We start from the raw sequence: 16,264 nt of genomic DNA, 5'->3' as shown, positions 1-16,264 counted from the left end.
CATTAATTGTTGGAGATGTTGCAGAGCTGAAGGACAACCAGGTAATCACACAACTGCATACCTACGAACTATTTCATTTGGTTAATGCCTTAATTTGTGGTAGTTGTAATCTCTGTTGGAACAAACCACAGCCTGTCAGTTCAGTTCTCTTATGCGAATAAGAAGAAACAGTGGATTTGCTTCAGGCAAAAGTCTCATCTGTGTTTCTAGGGCATGCTGTCTCTCTTTACTAACGATAAAGGGGGCATCATGGATGACCTGATAGTGACTAATACAGATCAGGGTTATCTGCATGTGGTGTCCAATGCTGGCTGTGCAGACAAAGACTCTGCTCATATGGAGGTAAGTGGAAGAGAATGAGAGACGAATTGAAAGAGACACCGTTCGAAAAAGTCTCCTCTTGGCATGAATTGATATTAATTACAGGTGGATATTGCAGTTTTCATTGTTTGACGCTTGAGAATTTCTCCCATTGATTGTTTTGGAGTGACATGCAAAACTCGCAAAGCACTTTTTTCTATCATACAATATGTCTTAGTCTGCAATAACATGGATATATTTAAAAATCTGTGTTTTATTATTTATTTTCCTTTAACATTCATACTAAAATAGTGTTTTTTATTCACCACTGAAAACACACCATTTAAAATCTCTAGTAGAGATATTTTATCTAATTTATGTCTGGATAAGAGAACAGGAGCCCATTTCACAAAAATGTCATGTGATCATTGTTCCAAGATGACAGATTTCTGTATTAGGTTTGATTTACTGATATGATCTAATGTCAGGTACAGAAGCATTGCTGTGTACATTTACTGGACTTACTGTTTATCATCTCTTCATCCAATCACAGGACCCGTGCTGTGGACATTTACTTTACTGTAGTGGTGATAGTTATTTAAAAAAAAAAGATAATTTATATTTCTTTTTCTAGGCTAAACTGAAGGAGTTTAAATCCGCAGGACATTCTGTCGATTTAGAGTATATGGGAGAGAGTTTGATTGCGATACAGGGTAAGATACAACTATACATGCTCAGAGGTTTGTGCATGTGCATCAAACGAAAAGACATGCACAAGCGTTTATGTGCATTTTTGGTCATCTTCCTCTGGTTCTGTTTGTAGGTCCGTCGACAGAACGTGTGCTCCAGGAGGGTGTGTGCGAGGACCTCAGAAAGCTGACCTTTATGACCAGTATTTTGACCACAGTGTTTGGCATCCAGGGCTGTAGGATCACTCGCTGTGGATACACTGGCGAGGATGGGGTTGAAGTGTGTTATGGAAAAAATAAGAATAAAACTGCAAGGAATGATGTAGCCTGATATGAAACCATCCTTAATGTTGTAGAATTTGAAAAGTGCATATGGCTATTATTAATGTCACACATTTTAATAAGTTAACTTAGTGTTGTTCTGTTTCTGAATAGATCTTTATGTATTCAGTCATAGTAGATATAAAATAATAAATGTATATGTATATACCATATTTATCTTTTTAGATATAAATTTTATGTTGTTAAATGCTTTTTTCAGATATCAGTACCAAGTGGGAATGTAGTAGAGTTGGTGGAGCGACTACTAGTCAATAGTGAGGTTAAACTGGCTGGCCTTGGTGCAAGAGACAGCCTTAGACTAGAAGCAGGACTCTGTCTCCATGGCAACGACATTGATGAGACCACGACACCTGTGGAAGCAAGTCTCGTATGGACTATAGGTGTGTCTTCATTTTGTGCGCGTGTGTGTGTGGATATGTGCAGACTTTCTACTATATGTTCATTTATAAGCTTAAATATGCTGATTAAAAGATTTAATAAATGTAACCAAGGTGGTCAGGGTCGGGTGTGTATAAGAGCTGAGGGGTGTTTTCAAAGCACATATGAGGAAAAGGATATTGTAGGATATGTACCCCTACTATTTTTTCCCTTAAGCTTGAAATCCATAATAAAAATGATAGTTTAACAGAGATCATTTACACGGTTCAGTTCTGGAGATTTTCTATTCTGCTGCATATGGTTGTAGGTAAGCGTCGTCGGCAGGCGAGGGATTTCCCTGGAGCTGATGTCATTGTTCCACAGATTAAAGCGAAGCCCAAGAGGAAAAGAGTGGGACTTGTGTCTCACGGCCAACCAGTCAGACAGCACACCCCCATCCTCAGCACCGATGGCAAAGTTATAGGTATTTCAAACACACAGGCATCCAATAATATGGGAGACATTTATTTCAAAACAATAACATCTATTATAGCATTTCATTATATTATGTAGCTTTTAAAGGCTTTTAACTACAGACAAAGGACTAGTCAGCTATCTACAAGTCAGCTGATTGAAGAACATAGCTTGTCGTAAATGTATCATATGCTAGACCCCTGTATGATTATTTCTATATTTTACCAATAAACTCAGAATTTGTAATGAATATAACTACGATCTATAAGAATGCATTAATATAGACACATCCACTTAGTCAAATGCCACTTGTCAATTTGTCACACACATCCACTTGTCAATTTGTCTCATTTAATTTCTCTCTCTTTCTCTCTTTCTCTCTCTCTCTCTCTCTCTCTCTCTCTCTCTCTCTCTCTCTTTAAAGGTAAGGTCACCAGTGGCTGCCCATCTCCCTGCCTAAAGCAAAATATTTCCATGGGCTATGTGGAGACAAGCTTCAGTAAAGTAGGAACGCCTGTTCAGGTGGAGGTGAGGAAGAAGATGATACCAGCAGTGATCAGCAAGATGCCATTTGTCCCTACAAACTATTATACTGGACAGTAAAGTAACTACAGGCCGATCAAATCATTCATTTTTCAAAGTAAATCATTTTTAAAATAAAGGTCTGTCAGTGAAATATTTTGACAGTTTATAGCCACTTGGATTTACTGCTGCTGGATAACAGAGTGAAATTAATTTACTAATGTAGAGCGAGATTCAGTGACTGCATCTCATAGATATCTTTTCCATATCATTATATGAAAGTCCAATACAGTATTGTGTCAAAACCAAATACAATACAAACCGAAATGTATTTTTATACTATTATGTTTTAAAATCTAGAGAACAAACTCCTCTTTTTTATGTTTGTTTAATAATGTTGACCAACATGTACAGTAGGCTACTAAAGTTATTAACAAGAATATAAATACCTTTAGTCTCCTGTGTGCCTACTTGTGTAATTGTAACACATACCTGCCCTGAGTAGTGGTAGTTATTGTGGATAATAGTTATTTTAACCCTACAACTTTAGAGTATTAGTTTTGGTTTGCATTGTGTTAATTTCTGTACATTTGAACTTTTCACATTTCCATGGACTTTTTAATTCCAATGAAAAATGTTTGTCCTTTTTTTTATTTTTTTAAATGTGTAATATTTCTTAGAGTATGTAACAAATGTTAACATCTAAGGATATTGGGTTATAAGTGTAAAAAGATTGATCAAAAAAGATTATGCATTTCACACTATTAATAAACTGACTTAGTGATTTAGTGTTTTTATGGTGCTTATGTTATATTAAATGATCCTGATCTAAATCATCTGTAATTTTAACATTTTTATTTTAATTGCATCATGGTTTAAATACTCAATTGCCAATCTGAAAAGACTCACATTACTATACTTAATTTTAAAGTATGCATACTTAATTTTTGAGTTTGCATGCTATGCATACTTATTTTTTAAGAAATTAGTATGCATAGTATACTTTTGATTGAATTAGGTAAAACCTAGTGCCTTAAGGATAATACATGAATTGTCAAGTCATGTAGATTTTTGTTATCCATTGCAGATCCTGTATACCTATGCAGATAGGGTAACAGGAGTAGAGCAGGAAGGACAATTTAAGGGATAAGAGTGTAAAATGAATTATAATTATAAAGTATGAAGTATAAGATGTTAAGAAACATATATAGCACACTATAATGATTCTGCTGGGCATTGATCTCTACACAGGACACAGTAACAACACAACAGAAGCAGAATGATGATTATTCAGTTTGTAGAATATGACATAATAACCAGAGAAGTGCACAATATTTGAGCCTGTACAAAAAAAAGCACTCTCGATCTTTCTCAAGGTTTCTTTTGCTTGTTCCTAAACATGGCCTGCTGTCTTAAGTGGTTTTATATGAAGTTCCAGTGTCTATGTATGTTTTTTTCCCTCTGGTTTCCAGCCATTTGCCAAACGCATTCCAGAAGGGGTTGGGTTCTGAAAAGTAAACTGCTTATTGCATATACATGGTGTCCTTTTCTGCTAGACCTGTCCAGGGTGCATTTCTACCTCAAGCCAAGTGTTCTTGTGACAGGGTCTGGATCAACCACAACCCAGATCAAGATAACGAATTTGCTCTTTGAATGAATGAAATTGCTTCAGTTCAGAGCTTCGGGTACAGAACACAGCAGTATGTGTGGTTTCTCAACAAACTGCTGTCCAAGCTGAGCTGATGTACAATTAACAACGAGCATGTGGGCTTTAATAGTCAGTGATGTGAATTGCATCATACTTTTTTTTTTTCACATTTTAAACCAGTTCTCCCAGTTCATCCGGTTAAACGGGTGATATGTATATGCATATACAATGAAAGATTATTTATGGCCTGTACAGGGAGCACACCCCATGATCGGACAGGCAGTAACAGGTTCAGGGACATAAAAACCTGTATTAGGAAAAATCAGTTGTATTAACAAAGTATGTAAATGTGATTAAATATAAAATACTTTAAGTTATTGTTAATTCCCTATTAAACCACCCTTAATGTGACTTAGTTACATTATAAAATGACAGTAAACTAACTCTTGTGCTGGTGTGTTTTACCTTTAGGACCGCATTTGTTTCATTTATTTAAGTTTATGTTGGTTACAAAGCATAAATAAAGTATATAACTGCTTTCCTTAAAACCATTTACAATAACCTGTGGTGAATATTTGCTTATCTGACACGTTACAATCCAACTGGAGTACTTTGCAGTTTACGTCATTAAACAAACATTTCTAAACAGCTGGTACTCGCACAGAATTCTGGGAAATGGATTGTCTTGTAGCATCCGGTATTATTTCTAGTACGCTTAAAGAACGGTCATGAACACTACATTACCCATAATCCATCACGCGGTGTATTGTGAATAGGCGGCGCGTGCCGGGTCTCTGGGCCGTTACTGGGGGAAAAAATGGTGGAAGCTGTGGCGGCAACGTGCACAAAACTCCGTCCAAAACATCTCGGAAAATATTCACCATCTCAGCCTGGCATAGGATATCGGTTACCGGGAGACAAACACAGATAATACACGCTAAAGTAAAGACCTAATCAGGCGTTTGTGTGACACACACACAAACACACACACATACACATACATTAGTGGTGTGAAAACGTGGGTGATGAAGTCACGACCAAGTTGTGAAATTAACCAGAACCAGAACTTGTGAGTTTATTCGACTGTTTTGTTTGTGGACGTCGACAGTCAGGTCACAGATATAATTTGAGCTGAATCAAGTTTTGCTCTGAGTGCCTTATGGTTGTGAGTGTGAGCGTGTGTGTGTGTGTGGAAGAGCTTAAGCAGAATTAGCTTGTGTTGGATCAGCTGACAACATGCCACGGAGCAAAAAAGGGAAACGTGGAGCCTCTTCAAGTAAAGGTGAGTTTTTCTTACTGCAAGTAAAGTGTAAACATACAGCCAGATACAGGCATGAAGAATCTACTGTCTTTGTTTGTTTTTGTTTAAATAAATTAACTCCTTTTCTAACCATCTGTAAGTCAGTCACAGAAGGTTTAAATAATTTGCTGTGCTCTTAGTTTGCCTTTGTTAAAATAATTAATAAATAATTATAGATGTTATAAAATAAATATTTATTTTGTTGCCTTATTTGTTTATGAAAAGTGAATGTTATTTTTTAATAATGTTTTAATCTTGTTGAAGCCTCTAGCTCATTAAACTGAGTCACATAACATACCATTTGTTATTAAATTATTGTTGGAGGTGTTACCATTAAACATTATCATAAGTGACGTAAAAATGTAATATGAATTAAGTCAAGACAATCAGCTCAAACGTCACCCGAATCCGCCACACATCCACTGGGCAGATGCTGCTTTTAAATGAACGAACATTTCATTCATTCATTCATTCATTCATTTGTGCATTCATGCATGCATGCATGCATGATACAAAAGGTTCTTCTTTGGCCAGATTAGGCTAAATTTTATTAATAGCATAAACACAGGCTTTACTCCCTTTCAGACTTTAGCTGGAATGTCACAGTTTCTGTCAACTTTTTTATAAACATTTGTTTCCTATATTTACAACACACGAGACAACTTCCTGTACATGTAGAACCCTACAGTACCTGGCAATCATTCTGATTCAAATTCTGAACTTCCCGAACAGGAAGGAGTTATTTTTCACAATAATTTGTCATTTATAGGCTACAGAACACACCGTATATTAATAGCCCAATGACACCATTTATTAAAGTCTTACTAAGTACTAACTATAGGTTCTATTCACTTTCGGTATGTTACATGTGGAATTAATTCTGGGTAATAGGGACAGCATGTCAAGCAAAATAAAAAGTAGTGTTTAAATCATGAGTGCATACTTATGAACTCCCCAAAGCTCCAAAAGAGGTGGTAACAGTAAGATTACTGTAAAATCTGATTAAGACAGTTTTTGAGTCATAGTCTTCTTATGTAGAACCATAATCCTGTAGCGTTGTCATAAGGTTTGCTTTTTCTTCTTGCCTTGAAATAGGCTCACTTCGACAGGATGTACTTCTGTTGCAGCTTTCAGCTAAGACAGCACTGTCACGTCCAGGTAGCGTTCATGTGACATCCAGTGTTTCGCTTTAGTCCTGAATGTTCCTTGCATTTCATTCATTAATTACTGTCTTTTACACTGTTGAGAATGGCACCCATTATTACACTGTAACAATTATCACCTCTCATTTACCCACTGACATCCGTCTTCCTCCGTCCAGGCAGGAATATTAGCCTGCTAGTCTTATAGCAAAAATCTGTTTATCATCTATTCACATCTCAAAGTTATTGTGTTTAGACATTGCAGATATCTGAGCGCCTGTTTTTCCCTCAATTGTCAGGTCTTACAAAAGAAACCTTCAGGACAGAGCGGTTCAGGATAGATTAAAAAAAGGAAGGGTCTTCTTAAGCACTTTGAATCTCATTAATAAGTTGCAGGCTTTTCTTTAATTTGTTGTCAGCTGTTATGTCGTATGAAAAGTCTTAAGACTAACTAATTTAGCTGACTTGGTGTACTGGATGAGGTGGTTGTCCTGGACAAACTCTGTGCATGGTCTGTGCCATTATGTTCTAGATTTGTCCCTGTTGTCCCATTTGCATGATACTAACCTCAATGGAGCTTTCTGCCTCAGAACATAAGTGTGTGATGTGCCTCAGAGTTCAGAGCTCTGTATGTCCAAGCTGCTTTATCTGTTTACATGGCAATTAGTTCACTGAGTGCTGTTTAATGTTATCTAAATTTGATTGATTGTATCATTTCCTGTCAGTACTGTTGAATACTCGTATGATTGATCAGAAGCTGTTCATCAGCTTTATATAACAGTACAAAAGTTCTGTACTGTGATGCAAATAACAGGTTGATGTGTGTCTTAATACATCCTCTTTTCTATAGTAACAAAAACTCATTGGCTCGTATGGCATTTTTTCTGAAGAGGTGTTTATTTAGCATTTATAGAAGTTGGTCCTGTTATCAGAGCTGTGTAACAGTCAGGTGTAATGTTCCCCAAGACAGGGAAGTCTTCAGGGTGGATGGTTTCTCTGTAACATAATAGCCTGGTTAGGGAACGAATAAAAATTATTTTACTTACAGAAGTTCTAACTGTCAACAAATTATTGTGATATAAAAAAAAAAATTAAACAATTAGGACACAGTGTTCTTGGAAACTAATCACAGTAACAGGACATCACAGCACTGCATCGTTTTTTCCCCCCATCAACTGCACATGTTGCATGCAAATGCATGTTTTATCCCGTAACAATAGGACAATTAAAATTTTGCAATTTGTTGACTAAATCAAAAATGAACACTTTTTGGAGATTAACTTAGAGAGCTGCACTTTGTCCCATATCGGATTTCTGCAGAGGGCTAAACAGGAGTGCACGTGCTGGACGTAGTGCAAGCACTGGTTAATATTTATGCCAAATACATAGCCAGAGTTATTAGCTAATGCTGTGCAGATTAAAAAACTATCTCAGATTATTTTTATGTAACTCATTTACATTACATTTACACATTTTATTTACATGCTAATCTTTTAGATAATGACCATAAAGTTGTGTGTGATTTGAAACACTCATTATGATGACTGACAGTTTTAAAGAGAAGCTAACAGCTGGTCTGCATGTGTGTGATTCCAGGCTACTTCACATATGCAGCTCAGTATAGTTGGCTGTAAATCGCTACCGTTTTAACCGCCGACATGGAAACTTTCCAGCCAGGAATACTTCTGGTCTGACCTCGTTCTAAAGCCTTTAACTGTTAATTATCAAAATAAACAAATGTTATGTACAATATTGGTGGGATATCTCACATCCAGCACAAATGGATTACAAAATCTATGTTTACTACATGTCACTTTCATTTTGAATAGTTTATTTCGTCCATTTGTAATTGATAGAAAAAGAAGAAAAAATACAGATCATACCCAGATACCCAGTATCTCAGGACAGTTTATCACAACGACAGTGTAAATATTGTCGTATCACTCGACCCTATAGTCGAATACAGAACAGTTGAATTATAAGCTGCTTCAGTGCGGCAGTCAGAGGAAGATGTAAGTGTGTTGTGTGGATGAGGTAGCGATGAACGAATAGAGTGGATGGATTGTTAGACAGAGAAGTTGTGTGAATGTTTCTGCTTGTTCAGGACTTTCTGATGTTTACAGGATTAAAAAGAACGCTCATTGTGCCAGTGTCAGTGTTATTGGCTTTTTTGCCAAAGGTCAGCAGGTTGACACAAGGTCATGGCTAAATTACAAAGCTAGAAATGCAAACCTAGTCCCTCATTTGTTGCATTTTGAGCATAGATTTGCACTCAGTCATATGCATGTGTCGAAAGCAGAGGTTTGATCTTGTTTATGACTCTGATTACGCTGTTTGGAAACCCACACACTCCCTTATTTACATAACTTGTGCGTATAACACACCACGACTTGCATTAAATTCACTACTCAATGAAGGTTTGGTGATGATGAACAACATAAAACAAAGTAAATCTTATTAGGTCTAGACATACAGATACAGTAAAGGTGACAATCATAACTAAGGAAATTATTGATTGGATTATTGATGAGGAAATTTGACATATATATAAGTTACATTATATGTATATATATTTTTTTTGTTTTTAAATAAATTCACTGGCTGTCGGTTTAAGTATATTTCAGAGTAAATAGGACAGAGGTTGTAGAACTGCCTAAAAGAAAGCAGTAGGTTGAGCTGATTAACTGCAGTTCTTATGATTGTATACATTTAGGTGTGTGTGTGTTTGTCACACATTTGCGCTGTGTGCTCCTCTCTCATCTCATGTCCTCTCCTGTTCATTTTGCACTTTTTCCCTGTACCCCATAATAACCCAACTTTTATCTTGGAAACTTGTAAGTCATGTTTTTGTTCGTCACTCACTCAGGAAAGAATGGAGGGAAAGGAGGGTCCGGTGCCAGTGATGATGAGTTGGCATCTGAAATGCTCAGTCATTACAGCAGTGCCAGTGAGAGCGCCTCAGTGCTGGATGAAGGAACAGGTGCGTGCGCACACACACGCACACACACACTTCCAACATTGCTGTTTCACACTGTTTCATCTGACAGGTTGATGACAAGCTAAGCTTTTGAGCCAGGTGTATTGGAGCAGAGAAACAGTGCAGTGTTGCGGGATAGCAGCTCTGCAGGATTAGACTGAAGTCTATATTTAAGCCCAAAACACAATAAATTACTATAATACACTAGGGCTGAGATGTTTGCAAAAATAAAGTTGATATATCAATAAATTCTCTCACAATTTTTTAGAGATGTGTATTTTATTATTGTTACGAATCCTGATTGAAGCAGTTGATTAGATATGTATTGTGTTCTCAGTCTTTATAATTGTAAATTGTAAAAACTTGAAATTTCATTAGAGATTTTTCCCCTTTGTTTCTTGTGTTAAGTTATTTCACTTTATCAAAATTAAGCAGCATTCATAATTAATGAATTCTTCTGTTATAATATATTTTGCTGTATACTTACTGTAGATAAGTATTTTTATATAATACTCTGTGATCGCAGCGAGTGTCACATCCTGTTTTAACCTTGTGTGCTGCTGAACAGGTGAGATGGTGGATGAACAAGCTGCTCAGGAGGAAACAGAAGACAAACTAAAGCAGTGTATCGACAACCTAATGGACAAAAGGTGACCCATTTTTTTTTTACACAAAGTTTTACAACGGGAGTAACACACAATTACTGGCTCAGATATGAAACACGCTTATAAAGCAGAAACAGGTTTTCAAAAGAAGGAAACAAGAATGCGGTCTGAAATTTCCCTTAATTGAATCATGCTTGATTCTATACAAATTCAGTGTACTTTTGTCTGTATATTTTCCCAAAAAGTCACATGCCATGGCATCACCATAAACAAGCATAGCTTGAGCTAACAAATCACAGCTAGCGTTCTAAATTATATGTAAAAGTAGTGTAACATCTTTTAGTTTATGTAGTGGAGTAATGGTATGCAGTTTGGGGTATAAGTTCTGTCTCTTCTGCTGTATGTTAACGTTATCCAGTGGCATCAAGTTCTTAATGTCTCTTGTGTTTTTAGAAGGAACAGTTTTTTCAGCATTGAAATAAACACATGGACTTTTGTGGGTTGTGATTATACTAGAAAAGGTTTTTGTTCTTTGCACACAGTTTCTGCATTTTCTTAGTCCAAAATGTGTTTTTTTTTTTGTTTTTTGTTTTTTTGTTTGTTTGTTTTGCTGCACTATAAACAACATATAAGCAGCAATGGAGATTAAGTGAAATGGGGTCAAATAATACTCAGCTGCAACTGACCTCAGTAAAATCACTCTCTCTTTTCTCAGTGTGAAGACACGGCTAGCAGCACTGGAGAGCTTGCGATTAGCCTTCTCTTCCAGAGTGCTGTATGACTTCCTACTGGAAAGAAGGCTCACCATCAGCGACTGTCTGGAACGCAGCTTGAAGAAAGGTAAGCACTATTACCGTGTTAGACTTGTAAGAGAGGTGGGAATTATATATGTAATGAATGCATTTAAGTTTGAAATCTCTCTGTAAATCTCTCTCTGCCTGTAGGTGGAGGAGAGGAGCAGGCTGCAGCAGCCACGCTATGTGCACTCCTCTGTATACAGCTGGGAGGTGGGTTTGAAGGTGAGGAGGGCTTTAAGATGTTTCGCCCCATCCTTAGCTCCATCCTGACGGACAGCTATGCCAGTCTATCAGCTCGTCAGAGTGTGAGTTTATTCTGCAGCACACATTTCATATTTTGAGTACTATTTAAATCTGTTTACCTTCTATATATACTTTTATATATTTGGCTGCATAATGAACAAATTGTGAATGTTAATGATTCCATGTTCTGCCTTTGGCCAGCTAACATTAGTTTTAGCAATTCAGTGAAGCAGAAAATTCTATTATTATTATTATAATTATTATTATTTTTCCTGCTATCAGTTTCTTGAGCATATAGTGTACTACATGCTTTCTGAACTAGAATGCTTACTGTATTTAGTAGCATAAAAATCAAGATAATAACTGTGGAGCCTTTTGCATAAAATTGCATAATAGTACACACTTTCCAGAATACTCTGGCAAACGTCCTTTTGCTTGTACAGCATCAGAGATAGGCCTTTTTTCTTTTCTCAAAACATCCTGTAACTTTGGCTTTTATCCTAATATTTATTACTCTTTCTTTTTCACTAGTGTGCCAGAGCATTGGGAATGTGCTGCTACGTGTCCGCATCAGACAACGCTGAAGTAAATGCCACCGTCATTACACCACTTAAAAATGATAAATTATTATAGATTATTTAATATATGTGTAGGACTTCTGGTGCATTTGTTAACTTATTTGCAACTTATATTTCAGGATTTGTTGAATTGTATGGGGCATTTGGAGAGTGTGTTTGTGGGTGCATATCCACTGGGTGATGGTAGTTTACCCTCTGTTAAAGCTGGAAGTCCGGCTCTCCACAGTGCTGCCCTTCAGGCCTGGGCTCTGCTGGGTACTCTGTGTCCTGCTTCCCACATCAGAAACATGGTCAGGTGGTAAGTCTCTTAACACACACCGCTGCAGCAGCAACAAGCCAGTAAACATTTATTTTTTTATTACTTTAATTAACTCTGAGAAAAATGCAAAGAAATATAATTTTTTAGGGATATAACCGAATACATGTACATTATTCAGACTGAACAGATCGTATGTTCTGAACAAATACAGATAGTATGTGCACTATAATTTTTTTTCCTCAAAAGTTTAAATGTACAAAATATTTACTGACATATGTTGCTTAAATGTGCAGAGTATAAATGGGTTGCCAGGTGTTAGCACAATTACCTCATACTACATCTGCCAAACTGCATAAGAGAATGTGCACACCTTGCTGATATATCTCACAAATCTCTCAGCTTTCTTTATCTCTCAAGTTGAAAAGAAAAAACTTTCCTGTAAATCATACGGTACTGTTGAGTGGCACTGATAACACATAACATTAAAGGCAAAAGATATACAAATCACACAACACAAGAGCAACAGCTATCAACATAATCTAAACAAGCATTCTATATTAAATACAGATTCTCCAAAATAAAACAAATATAATAAGTGAAATAAGAATAAAGTGAGTGGGAAGAGCACAAAGTGACATTCGATGTGAATTGAACACATAAACTGCCAAACAAGAGGTACTGTGCCACAAACCGGTCTGACAGCTGTGTTAAAAAAAAAAATCACAACTTTCTCTCTCTTTGTTTCTTAGTCATTTGCCTCAGCTGCAGGCTTGTTTGGAGAGCAGTGAGGTGAACTTCAGGATCGCTGTAGGAGAAACCATCGCTCTGCTGTATGAACTGGCACGAGAAGTTGAAGAGGTGAGAAACAATTCCACATTCACATAACAGCACACAAACACGAGCGGCTGTTGACGTCATTATGGATGTAATTCGTAACTTCTTAAGAACTCAAAGTTGTATTTTGTTTGTAAGGTTTTTGATTTGTATGTTGTGTTTCGATGTTTAGGGGTTTGAGTATGAGGAATGTGAAGTGCTGTGTGAGAATTTAAAGCGTTTGGCAACAGACGGAAATAAACATCGGGCCAAAAATGACCGACGCAAGCAGCGATCCATTTTCCGCGAGGTTCTACATTACATCGAGGTAAGACAAGACTCTGACCGCCAGACTTTTCTGTTTCTGGAGCAAATTTGTTTACAGATGTGTTCCTATATAACAAGCAAATCAGACAATTAAAATGTCAACCTAGTCAAAGCTCAACAAAATTCAAGATACACTAGACCAAAATGAACTTTTCACCTTTATTTTTACTAGCTTGTTTGCAATGTCAGTAATTCAGTGACTTTCCAGCCAGTGTGAAACTCGGGAAATTGGAAGCTGCAAAATAACTAAAGCTTAGTTTCTTAGTAATCTTCATTGCTTGGGGTTGGATAACAGTTGGTGATTTTGTTCAAATTGTGAACCAAAGTTTTTAAGTTACTTTCTCATTTCTGTATTTATGTACATTTATGGAGATACCATATTTGCCATACCATATTTAACAGATAATATTTTTATTTTTCGCTCTACACAGAGTGAGGATTTTTCTGATGAAAAGGTCCGGTTTGGGGTTGAGGTGCTCTACCTTGATGGCTGGATGCGTCGTCGGATTTATGATGCATTTAAAGAGGTGCTGGGGTCTGGAGTGAGCCACCACCTGCAGGTGAGTAGGACACCAACATGAACTCATTAAAATTTGTATTAGAAAGTGTGATATTCCAGTGTGTTTAACTCTTGCATGCCTGTGTTTGTGCGTGTGTAGGTTAACCCACTACTGAGAGATATTTTTGGCTTTGGAGCTCCTCTCATTCTGGACTCTTCAGTCAAGGCCACCAGGATCTCTCGCTCAGAAAGGGTAACCTTTCGCCTTAGACTGTTACTGTAGCACAATGACTGGTGATGGATTGTAGCAGTGACAAAACGACTAATTTTCTTTTGTTGTCTAAATTGATCACTGACATTTAAATACATCATTTTTATGATTGTGTTTATATTTGTATCTTCCCCAGCACCTTTTCAATTCAGCTGCGTTTAAAGCCCGGACAAAACTACGGAACAAAGTGAGGGACAAACGAGCAGATGTGATGTGATGCTGCTGCTGCTGATGATGACTTGATGCAGAGAGATGAACGCTACACACTTCTTCTGAGCTCACTTGAAATGTTAAAACAGCAACTGCCAAACCAGGGACTTGACAATGCAAAGTGTGTGTGTGTAAGGAAGAGAGAATGTGAGTGAATGCTGTGCCTCAATTTTATTTAACATTACTGAATATAAATAATTGAAAGCCTAAAATTAACTGTGCAACACGTAGCATTTTCTCTTAGCATTTAAAACATACATAATGTATTTTTACATGTGAAAGTTCAGATCCGGTCTCAGTAGATGCTGTGATCAGCAGGAAGCAGGAAACTGCTAAGGAAAATGCTATGTATTGCTTCTTTAAACATCTTAATATTGTACATTTATAATGACCTTTTACAAGGCTATATTGAGTGTTTCTGTTAAAATGTATTTTACATCCTAATTTATTCTGAATTTTGGGAAAACAAAAGACTTTTTAACATTTGAAGCAAGCAAGTTGTGTATACATGGTGGAAAATGGCCAAGAAAGTGAAACTCTAGCTTTTGTATGTATATTTTAAACACTGGCTGCACATCTCTGATACATATGAACACGTATGAACGTTTCAATGTTCTAATAATTGTATAAAAAGTTTCCTCACACTGCCAACAAATGATCTTTATTTTATCCCAGCTGATTATTAGTTTAATGTGAGTAAACAAAGCTGGCTTGTTATTTTAAAATCCAGCAAGTACTGTTGTTTACTGGGAGCGAGAATAAGATGCAGTGTTGAGTAGCATGTTCACACTTGAAGCAAATTTCCTTTATTAGTGCTGATGGGTTAACAGACTGGAGAGGATTTTTATTTTTTCCTGCTACAACTTTTAATATCATGTATTAATGAAAGTTGTACAGTTAGAAATATGAGGCCAAACATGTATTTTCTTAAGGATGAAGGGATAATTACACATTTTCAATTAACAGTTTTATATTTCCCCTACAGTAGATTAAACTGAAAAATAATTTTTTAGAATTTAGAAAATGAGATAAAGGCTTCGACACCCAAAGGGTAAACCTAATCCAATAAATCATTACTTTCACCAATTTTAAAAAACGATTAAACTTTGATATTTCTAGAATATCAATGTGCTTGTTTTAAGCATAGATTTATGTGAACACAATACATCAAAGTTATAACAGAGAGGTTTTACAACAGTAACTACACATTTGTTGGTGTAAAGTAAATGCATTTCTCAAATCAGTGTTTCGTATTTATTTTAATTTCAATATCTCTCAGATAAAATATTTTACCTCAAGTTTACACGCACACCCAGAAAAACTTCAGGTTGTTCGTTTGCTTTACAAAACTATTACAAAAATCACAGACATGATGTTATTGAAAAGTTTTTTTTTTTTTTTATTATTCCTCTTATACCACAGCATTTTATTTACTTGAACTAATTCTATGAAATGTGCAAAAAAAAAACCAATTTATTTCTTCTTGTATCTAACATGGTTACAGTCACACAGTTATTTCTCCACCAGCATCTTTTATTTTTTTTTGCAACACTATGAAAAAAAATACTTTCTTAGAGAGAAATTGCTCTGAAGACTTTACAATTTTACAACTTTACAAAGTCTACTTCCATACAGGTTAAATAAAGAAATTTACAGCAAGCATCAGCATATCACTGTTTACTTTTTTCTTAAAAATAACCACATTTTATATGAATGAGCTGCTATAAAAACGTATGATTATATTGATGAAAATTAAATTGAATATTTAACACCCAAACTATACACAACCTGAAATTCTCACAAGTGATTGATGTTGAACATGTTTTTGAATCATAAAAAAAAGATCTTATATTTTTTTATGAGGAAAGTAAAATGTCATATGATTATTTTAGATCTTTTTTTTATTTTATT

The 16,264-nt window shown here is 36.0% G+C and overlaps 2 protein-coding genes across 3 annotated transcripts in view; both read left to right on the top strand.

Moving 5' to 3' along the window:
• The window catches only part of amt (aminomethyltransferase), a 5,779-nt gene extending 2,310 nt beyond the window's left edge, over positions 1-3,469 (top strand). The window contains exons 3-9 of the mRNA XM_027133231.2: positions 1-41; positions 211-342; positions 935-1,013; positions 1,124-1,269; positions 1,531-1,711; positions 2,017-2,172; positions 2,587-3,469. The exon at positions 1-41 is cut by the window's left edge and continues 40 nt beyond it. Coding sequence (XP_026989032.2) covers positions 1-41; positions 211-342; positions 935-1,013; positions 1,124-1,269; positions 1,531-1,711; positions 2,017-2,172; positions 2,587-2,765 — 914 coding nt within the window. The 3' untranslated portion in view covers positions 2,766-3,469. The remainder of the gene's footprint in view (positions 42-210; positions 343-934; positions 1,014-1,123; positions 1,270-1,530; positions 1,712-2,016; positions 2,173-2,586) is intronic.
• A 1,622-nt stretch (positions 3,470-5,091) lies between these two features.
• On the top strand, positions 5,092-16,013 carry ifrd2 (interferon-related developmental regulator 2). Of its 2 annotated transcripts, XM_027133137.2 has the most exons (13): positions 5,092-5,614; positions 6,728-6,790; positions 9,641-9,754; positions 10,320-10,401; positions 11,072-11,196; positions 11,301-11,458; positions 11,928-11,981; positions 12,094-12,272; positions 12,983-13,091; positions 13,240-13,374; positions 13,805-13,933; positions 14,033-14,125; positions 14,280-16,013. In XM_027133137.2, exons 1-13 carry the CDS (start codon positions 5,569-5,571, stop codon positions 14,358-14,360), a joined length of 1,368 nt encoding a protein of 455 aa, XP_026988938.1. In that variant the 5' UTR covers positions 5,092-5,568; the 3' UTR covers positions 14,361-16,013. The 2 variants fall into 2 exon arrangements, with proteins under 2 accessions (XP_026988938.1, XP_026988940.1); XM_027133139.2 differs by lacking the exon at positions 6,728-6,790 and having other exon boundaries at positions 5,094-5,614.
• Positions 16,014-16,264: the final 251 nt, after the last annotated feature.

This window comes from Tachysurus fulvidraco, chromosome 14, assembly GCF_022655615.1.
Source record: "Tachysurus fulvidraco isolate hzauxx_2018 chromosome 14, HZAU_PFXX_2.0, whole genome shotgun sequence".
Lineage (NCBI taxonomy): Eukaryota > Metazoa > Chordata > Actinopteri > Siluriformes > Bagridae > Tachysurus > Tachysurus fulvidraco.
The sequence above is the reverse complement of the archived record's forward strand: the minus strand, read 5'-3'. Positions and strand labels throughout refer to the sequence as shown.